The sequence below is a fragment of the Chenopodium album genome, chromosome 11, assembly GCF_948465745.1.
Source record: "Chenopodium album chromosome 11, dcCheAlbu1.1, whole genome shotgun sequence".
In the NCBI taxonomy this organism is placed as follows: domain Eukaryota; kingdom Viridiplantae; phylum Streptophyta; class Magnoliopsida; order Caryophyllales; family Amaranthaceae; genus Chenopodium; species Chenopodium album.
The window spans coordinates 47,138,638-47,149,071 of NC_137844.1; the positions used below are offsets into that span (position 1 = coordinate 47,138,638).

General features: G+C 30.9%; 1 protein-coding gene across 1 annotated transcript; it reads right to left on the bottom strand.

Annotated features, from left to right (window-relative positions):
• Positions 1–83: 83 nt before the first annotated feature.
• Positions 84–9,713, bottom strand: LOC145568987 (protein RESPONSE TO ABA AND SALT 1-like). The gene is made up of 2 exons (XM_081628363.1): positions 9,303–9,713; positions 84–490 (listed from the first exon to the last, which is right to left on the bottom strand). Exons 1-2 carry the CDS (start codon positions 9,683–9,685, stop codon positions 118–120), a joined length of 756 nt encoding a protein of 251 aa, XP_081484489.1. The 5' UTR covers positions 9,686–9,713; the 3' UTR covers positions 84–117.
• Positions 9,714–10,434: the final 721 nt, after the last annotated feature.

Consider the following 10,434-nt stretch of genomic DNA (forward strand, 5'->3'; position numbering starts at 1 on the left):
ACAATCATAGTAACATACTTCGTGCAAAACTATAATTATATATATTTTATAATTTTTTAAAATCTATTTCAATATTAGCTGCATTATTTTCTTTTTAAAATAATCGAAAATGAAGCATCAACCTATATATATATTTATGTTACTTCTATCCAAGTCTCCTCCAAGATTATCTCTTTCCATTCCTGTACTCCTCATTCTTTGCATTAGTCTCATAGCAGCTACCAAGAACCTCAAACATTGAGTTGGCCTCAAAATCTCGGCTGCTTTAGCTCCTGTTGTCACCCTCAAGGAGTCGGCATTAGCTATGACAGCTTCAAGCGATGCATTCAACTGTTGTATTTGCTCATTTGTTGTTGTTAAGGACTGCCCTTCTGATAGCCATGCAGCCTCCCGCATGGCATCAATTAGTGGTGGTGCTGCTGCTGTCTCTTGTATCCTTGCTAGCTCATCTTCCACTGCCTTTTCATTTATTCTTGTATCTCTTTTCAGCCTATTTAGGAATTTTATTAAGATATCAAGATTTATTCAAAAAGTTTGAGCATCGAATTGAATAACATAGAACTTCAATTACTTTGGCATTGATGACAAATTATTATTTTGTTCAATTTTAGTTCAAACACCGTTGACTCATTTTGGCACCACTCATATTTTGTCCTAGTTACTATCATATGAATGAAAATACATTCAATGAAAATCAAAGAACAAGACCTACATTTTTACATTTATACATGGGAGAATTAGATTTAAATTATTCAAAATATAAGCTAATGGATTCATGAGTATATAATCTCTTAAAGTTGGTTGATCTACAAGACTACAACATAACATCCCCCCTCCCAATTTTGTTTAGGATGATAAGATTCTACTAGTTATCTTCATTTCATATTGATGCTAACAATTTGCTTTAAACATTAATGATTGTATATTTGTCAAAATAATAGTTAAAATCTAGTTCAATAATTAAGATACTAAAATTTTCCTTACACGTGCATAAATTCTAAATGATAAAATTAATATATAATAAAGGCAGTATATTCTAATAGGCAAGATGGATTTCTAATTGTTGAATAATTATTGTTCATTCCCCTATGGTGTATTATTGGTTTGTTGATCAAGATTTAAGTGAAATTGCAAAAGACTGATTTTGATTTTTAATACACCTAATATGAAGCAATCGAAAAATATTTTCATGAAATCACAAAATCACCAATTGTGAGACCTCACTAGAAAGGCACATTTTCTAGACTTATTTACAAGAACCATACTACATTGCAAGAACTATTCAAATATTATAGAATTGATGAAATAAACCTTTATTTAATTAAACTTGTTATGTGTTCATGGCGTTCAAAGTTCGGTTAGATATGTCGCAGGACTATTAATCAATATATTATATTTTCTAAATTAAAATGCTACTAGGCTCTTTATAAAATTAGCCTATATAAGCTTATTAAAGCTTTATGCGATACTCTTTTTTTTTTTTTTTTTTTTTTTAAAGCTTTATGCAATATCAGATTTATGGATCTAGATTTTGACCGAAATGAGGTTGGAGGTTAGGCCGACAAGCCCTCATGATTATGCAAAATGAAACAAGACATGGATCTAAGAAAGAACTTAAGAGTAGGAATGTTCAACAATATTGATTATACCGAGGGGCCATTAGCTAAGCCTTGATTAAAAGTCCAATCCAAGTGATAGATAGGGTCTTGAAAGGATAAGAGACCCCGTTTGATAATTAGCTGTTAGCTGATTGTATTAACTGGTTTGACTAGCTGATTATATTAGCTTATTTTACTATCTAATTGTAAATAGCTGATTATGTAAAAGTTTTTGGTAAATAGATGTTTATTATTAGTTGTTTCAGTGTATTTAATACACAAAAGCTAATTATTCAAGCTAATTGCATAAGGCTCATATAATGAGCTTTTTCTAAAAGAGCCTTTTGGGCTCAATTAACTCTTTTAATAAGCTCAAATTAACTTTTTAAAATGGTCAAACCTTTAATAGTGCTCAATAAGCGAAAAGGTTTCCAAAAATTTCTTTACCAAACAAGGCCATATCTCGCTAAATTGCAAGTTATACACATACAAGTATATACGAGGAATCTTTTCAAATAAGATCAAGAAGAATGACAAATTAGTGAATTACGTATGATTGGAGTTATTATTATTGCTTATTGTTTTGTGGATGTATTGTGCACATAATCCCATATTAAGCTTGTATGTTGCAACACTTAATTTATCTTTCAATTCAAAATAGACTTGTTTATTGCCTATTATACTTCATATGTAGCTCTTTACCCTTTTAAAATGCATTTAAGCATCACGTATTTCCTAAATTGGTACTCGATAAGTTTATAAATTTTTACAAACATGCGTAAATTGGTGCATTTATATTGTGCTTAATTATTCTTAATAATTAATACTTTAGCTTTTTATACGCAGCTCTTAAAACAGCGTATTCTATTTTCTTTTTTTCTATTAGATTTATCGTTCGGGTTAAATGTGCTTTAGATAGGACATACATGTACTAGAATCGAGAACTCTTAAATAACCTAGTTCTAATCCTGTTACTACGACCCAATAACCTAAAACCCTCTACAAAGTAAAACCTTTGAACGAAAATCAAACAAAGCACATGTAAAACCTAACTAATACAAGTATAAAGATACTAGAAATACTACTGGTTATTTACAATAGACCAAAAATCCAAGAGCAAAACAGAGCAAAGGGCTACTGAGGGAGCCCCGGACTAGTGCCAAATAACTGTGAGACCACTGGAAGAGGCAGAAATATGAACTATGAAAACCGCTAGCTAGAAGATGCTCATGAAACTTTGGCCATATATTTGATGTATAGGCCGTGTTACGCCCGAAAAGCCAAGCTAGAGAGAATCATAGTACCATGGTATAGAACATCTAGCATGACTGCACCAGTGTAAAACACCAAAGATGAAAGATAGACGAAGAGTCCTAGCCTACAACTCTTCAAGGATACGACGACTTCGCGTGCAAGTTTTATCCCTAATCTCACCAAGGCCACCCATGTGTTCTTCCACATGTTTTTGATGAAAAAATAAATGTTATTTTTGCTATATATACACATTAAAATTAAAAACCACTTAATTTTTTTGAAATTAAACCTATTTCGTCCTAACTCAACTTTAATTGCTAATGCTTTTAGGCTTTTAGCACAAGTTGTTAGGTAAGTGAAATAAATAAATAAAAACCATGGTAGTAGTAACATCTATAATATACCTTAAGTATTACCCAAATGTAGGTAAAGAGAAGAAATTCAATTAAACCTCAAAATCACGATTATTTTTGGTGTGGTATTTGTGAATTAGACAATTTAAAAAGGAAGGAGAAGGAAAAGAGATTCTCACTCTCAAAGTGTTCCTAAGTTGATAGAATATGTATAGTTTGCTTAGAAAGCAAAACAAATATGCTCACATTTCTATACAAAATACATAATTTATATTTTCCTCGAATTTGCAATTTTGTCCCTAATAAAATTATTTGGTTGCTCTAGAAAGTTCCACGTAAACAAATTGTGAATTTCCATCTTATAGGTTCATATAACTTTTGATTGAATGGTTTAATTTTATTAAATAGAAGCCTCAAATTTAGGGCCTCACAATGAAGAATGAATGGGAGATTAATGAAGTGCACAATCCCAGATGTTTGGCTAGAAGTGGACAAACCTGTGAGCCTGCGCAACGATCTAAAGCCTGGATCCTTTTTAGGTCACAATATAAGGGATTAGGACCCAGCCCTCATTTTGCTACTTCCTCCGTTCTAAATTAGATGACATGTTTCTTTATCACGCTTGTCATATTTCTTTAATTATATTATTGTAAAAAATATTTAAAATTGAAAATTGAATTTTAATTAAGTACTCATTAAAATGAATCTAACAAGATTTCACATAATTACGTTTTATTTTTTCCCTTCCTTCCTTCCTTTTAATACCTATAAATCATACATGTTAGCCAAAGCAAAGTTAATGATTAGTGTCAAAAGTCAAAACATGTTATCTAATTCAAAACGGAGGAAGTATTTTGGTTTTTTTTCTTACCTTAGGTTTTAGCGAGGTAGGTATTTTATCAAATAAGACATTAGTCGACTACTCATAATTCTTACCTTAGGTTCTAGAATAGTACTCCATAAATAAATCAACTAATAACCCTAAATAATGGTAATTGTCATCTAAATGTTCTAACCAAACACTTGATAGCGATACTAGTTTAATTGAATCCGTTTTCAACCAAAAAAAAACTCCCTTATCAAACATGCTCTAAGAGTGATTTATTCGTAGAAGATTTTCTTAATAATGAATAGTATCAAGATTTAAAATGGTAAAACAAAAAAAATCGGAAGAAATGTTACTAAAAAAAATATGATTAGGAAAAATATTAATAATCGAAATTTTATGTTAACTAATAATTAGATTAATTAATACGAAGTACAAAGAGAGGAAATAGTAGAAAAACAGCTTTTAGCTTTAACTTTAAAGGTTTTTTTTTTTTTTTTTTTTTTTTTTTTTCAGTCTGCCAAAAGCATTGGTAAAACCTTCTTAACTTGTGCATTGTCGTTGTACCTTGCAAGGTAGACATTTTTGTAATTTTTATTTTTGTAATTTTGACATTTTAGTAATAACTCAAGACTTCCTCCCTTTTTTTTTAAATACTTGTAATGCTTTTATAACATGAAAATGTCATAATATTTGCAAGAAAGTATAATTGGAAAGTAATTTTTGTTTTTTTTTATAAATGTGGTACTATTAATTTTTGTTTTTTTTATAAATTTGGTACTATTGCCCTTAGTTAAAACTTATGGCTTACTTAAGTATATTCATAACAATCTCTAAACTTCGTTTTAAATGTGTTAAATAACGTGAGACCTATTTTACTTTTTTTTTGAAGACCTATTTTACTTAGATATCATGAAAAAGGGTGTGTTGTAAGTGTTAAAAAATAGAGAAAATACACCACTCTCTCACAAAACAAAAACTCAACTCTCCAAACTTAAAAATAAAAAACAATTTCAAACGGAACTTAAATCAATTATACCATTCATTCGATGTGGGAGGATTAATTATATGAAATGTTACACATGTGAAGAAAAAAAAAATCACTCTCAATTTTCTCTCCAAAAACAATTTCAATTATTTGATCTACTACAATAGAAAGAAATTTACAATCCATTTGGATACCAAATTCACAACAAACACATACACATTTTTAGTCTTGAACTAGTATTTTGGCTAAGACAATATGTCCGGGTCATTACATAGAATTTGCAATACGTTTTATACATGACCCAATCCTTTCTTAGATATTTATTTATTTATTTGTTTATTTATTTATTTATGATGGCGTTCACAATATTTTGATTTTTATCTTTTGCAAAAGAAAACACGAAGTATCACATATCTTAGGGTCCGTTTGGCATCATTGTGTTTTTCTATTTTTTGGTTTTTTGGTTTTTAAAAGTATATTGCATATGTTACATAATGGATTAAAAAATATTTAGACTTATTAAAATCATGATAATTTTGAAAACTGACAACAAAAAAGTGAAAACACCTTTTTCTTGTTTCCTGTTTTTGGTTTTTAGTTTTCAAAAAAACAGGAAACTGAAAACAAAAAATGATGCCAAACAAGCTCTTAGTTTCGAATTGTGATTTCTACTTTAACAAGAGTAATAAAATATATTTGGTCCTTCAGATCAAATCTAATTTTCACATGTTTGCTCAATTTATTAAATCAAGGAAAATGATTTTATCTAAAAAAAACCTATTTTCTCTCTTCAAACCCAGGCGGTTCTTGACATTTTATGGGCCTTAGGCAAAGTAAGATGTTAGGCCCTTTCATGATAAAATAATTGGCAGTTTAGTATAATAGTTTCTCCATTCTTTTTAATAAGTGTTCTACTATCTCTGATCTGGTTCATATAATATGCAATTTTTGAATTTTTTATGTCTCACAAATAATACACCAAACATGTATAGTATAATACAAATCAGAATTAGTATTTCTTTTGGGCACATATACTAATACAAATCTTTGACTATAATATCTTTAATTATCAATACGTATGAATTATAACAATTGAAAAATAATAATTTATTCATTAAAAAGATTCCAACACATACCCTTAAGAATACATTAAGTAGCGTAGCACCTTCTATGAGGGAAGTAGCGCAGCACTACTTTGCCCGCTTTAATCCGCTGGGCTACATTAAGTTTTATGAAATATTAATGCTTATTTTTTAGATATAGAACAATAAAATTTGAGATTTATGGGCCCCTACCAACCCTGGCCTTAAGCTGTCGTAACTCTCGCCTATGCCAAGGCCGGGGCTGTTTCAAACCTAGCTAGCATAGTAAAACTTAGGGGCTGTCATCGATTTTTATCGATAGTAAGCCCCAAATTCTTCATTAATTTGATACTTTTAGCCAATAAAAATCACCAACAATATGGTGATTATAGTCAGTCCCTCTGTGTAGGGTTTAGTCGGTTCTCTAATGGTGGGATTGTTAGTATTGTTCGTTTATTTGTTTTTCGTGTGTGCAGGGGTATAAGTTTGAAAGATTCATCTTACAAAGTTGTAGAATTATGGGTCAATTAGTTTAGGGGCGCAGATTTAGAAGATTTGTCTTGCAAATTTGTTGATCTTGATAACTAATCAAATTTTATCACTTTCGCGACTGTACAACAATGGAGCTCCCCCAAGAACGATGCAAAGACATCTAAAATTATTCAAGAACATATCAAAAGCGATGTCATTAGTTTAGAGGTGTTAAATACTTGTACTGAGAAATTAGATCTCTTAAGGTTTTTTTAAGTGTCGAATCACTATTACTCCTTATTTAATTAAATCACTCCTCCCTATTCCATTCTAAAAAAAGGAAAATGATTTTATAAACATTGACAAATTTACTTTGGGATAATTAGAGTGCAAAAGGAAAGAGAAAACATTGGGATTTTAAAATTGGGTCCTTTAATTTTTTCTCATTTGCACAAATATGCAAAAATCAGAGGTAAAAGAAATTGAAAATCTTAGAAATTTTAAAATAAACCTATCTTTATAAATTAGCTCATTTGGTCAAAAATTTCAGCAAATAACCAATAAAATAAAACAATACCCAAAAAAAAAAAATAACAATAAAATAAAATTGGATAGTATTAAAACAATGCACAATAATTACATATTCACACTAGACTTGTGATTTGATTGTAACAACAAATTAATTCATCCAATAGAAACATAACTTCCAAATTTTCATGTGCAATTTTATAAGTGAAAAGGTTGCTCATTTCCACATTTTAAATTTCGAAAACAATTATGTTTGATACTTCGATGTTGTGATTCAATGAAGTTGTTAGAAGGCAATGGTCATGCATGCAAGTTAAAGAACCAACACTAGAGGAAAGTGAAAGATTAAGCAGTGAATTTGATTATTAAATTGGACTACATTATTCCAATTATGACTATCTTCAACGAATGTTGAGATTGGAAAGAAATGATAATTTGCAAGTTTGGTGGACGTTACTAGTGTAAGAGATTATAAGTGAAGAATGAGTAAATTAATTTGAGAGGAAAAATGGGTATTCATTTATGAGTTCTAACACATATAATGAAAGCGGATGAGAAATTAAAATTAAGATTTTTTTCATTGAGCTACATGCATGTTTTATTATAGTGGAATGAGTTAAGAAAGGTTGTATCTTGCAGCATATAAAATACAATCTTGGCCTAACCTTCTCGTCAAATAAAATAAATAACATGTTTCTCGCTCTGTAAAGTTGACACATGTTTCCATTTACATTGATTCTTCAAACGGCATTTTCTTACTATGTCGATAAATATGATGAAAAGATACTAACAAGTCCTTGCATCACTCTAACTATAAATTTTTTGTTAGGGATAATATATTAAGTATTAGACCTTTAACACATAATCAAATAGCACTTATATAGTTTTTTAGATGTAAAAATGAGCCGGCAATCGATCAATTCAAAGTCAAAATTTGTAAAAGTTTACCGTAAAATGTTTGTAGCTAAAAAAATAAAGAAAGAAAGATCAGAAGTATGGTTTGGCAGAGCACTATAGCACATATTGTCACATTGCAAATAATTTCAAAACAAGTTCTCAGTGTTACACTATCACTTTACCCTCACTGCCTATGGCCATGTTTGGGAGAAAGCTTATTGGGGGTATATTAGCTTATTTGACTAAGTTTAGCTGATTAACTAGTCAAACAAGCTAATACAAGTGTTTGGTAGTAAGCTTATTGAAAGAGCTTATTCCACTAAATAAGCTCTTTTTGAAAAAGCTCATTTTAGGAGCTTTTTCAATTAGCTTATTCATTAATTATTGTGAAATGACACTTATAACCTCATTTAATTTAAAATCCTATCTAAACTACCTACCCCACAATTAGCTTATTGGTCATTTCACATGCTCAATCACTTTTAAGCTATCAGCTATTTACCAAACACTTTTATAAAATCAGTTAATACAATAAGTTAGTCAAATCAGTTAATAAAATCAGCTAGTCAAAATCAGCTAACTCAATTAGCTCCAGCTTTCAGCTTTCAGCTTTCTCCCAAACAAGGCCTATATGTTTACATGCAAATGATGCAACTACCCACTACCCTTTTAATCAATATTTAACATCCAAATATTCCATTTATTGGGTCACATCCCATTTACTCTAAAATTTACTCTCCATACACTCACCTATTCTAAATTATTAAAAAAAAAAAATTGTACATTTTTCTTGGTATAAAAGTTTCCATTTTGGAATATACATATACATTATATTTGTAAAAGAGCAATAATAATATAAACAAAATTTAATCTCGGATTTTAATTTTTTATTTTAATATCTTAACCAATCCATACCTTAACTAATTATTAGTCCAAATATCTATATTTCAAGCCTTTGTGTATATATCTTTTTAGCCTAGAAAAGTCTACATCTTGACTACTTTAGTCCTAATAATTAAACAAATCAACAAAAGGAAAGAAAAATAAAATCTAGGCACACGTGTGGAGAACATCCCACTCGCACTCTTGCTCAATAGCCCTTTTTCACATTTTCTTTCTACCTAGAGAAGGTATAGTTTGCACCAGCCAGCACGGCCTATGATAAATCAGCACAGTCTCAAGACACGTGCCTGTATGCATTTAATTGCACATGCAATACACGTGTCAACCATAGATACATATAAGTGTACAGAACACATCACCAGATTCATTAGATAAAAAAGAACGGAGAGAGTATGTATGTACCTGTCAAGCGCTTGAGTCTGCTGAGCTGACAAATCCTGAACGGAGTTGGAGACGAGGTGCAAAAGAACCCGAGGCTGAAACCCGGCAACCCAAAGAAAAGCACATTCAAAGGACGAACAAAAGTTAGGGGAGAAAAGAGCAAATCCATTGAGATGAGCAGCACGAGACTTGTGCTCATAGTACTCCTCAAAATGACGGAGAGCTCGCGCTATTAGTAGCCTAGCATCCATGTCCTCAATCTGGCTCGCTTCGCCATCCTTCGTATCGACAGCGGCTGTGATCTCGGCGGAGAGGCGGTCCAAGCGGTGGCACCAACCGCGGAGGAACTCCTCAAAGGAGTAATTAGCGTTGGTGTTGTTTGGTAACGGTGAGCCACTTGGCATGTTTTGAGGGAAAAATATAATTTGTGAGTGAAAAGAGATGATAAGAGAAAATTTATAAAATAAATAAAGTATAAAAATAAAATGGGATGTGATGAGGTTGAGGTTGCTATATAAAGTATTCGGATTTTATTTTATTATAAAGTTTTAAGGGGTGACGGGTGACAACCTCGCGACCACAAAAACGAGTTGCATGCTGATGCCTCAAGGACAAACTATGATATATAAATGGGAATAATATGAAATAAAACTATATGTTATGATACAATCAAATTAAGTGGGTTCAAGTGACCAAATGACTCCTCAACGAGGGAGTATGTTTTCGACACGGCGGAGGAATCTATATAATATTATATATAGGTTTATTTCTATCCACCCATTGTATTATTTGTATAGTTAGGTCTTGGGTCCGTCCTAGAAAATATAGTCTTGGATAAGACGGTGTATTTTTCGGTTATTCCGTTCTTATATACTTGTAACACTTTAACATTTATCCTATTTAATTATAATTGATGGTTAATGTTATGTATTAATAAGCATAAAATTTTAAGTCTTTATGAAATTATAAATTGCAATACATGATGGTTAATGTTATGTTATAAATTTTCTCTTATCATCTCAATTCACATACAAGGACTAGTTAAGCATGACATGAAAATGGTTCGACCTGGCATGAGCTCGCTACAACTTAGCCTCAATATGGCATGAGATCGAGGCACACCAATAGACCATGTGATATGCATGGACTTCAT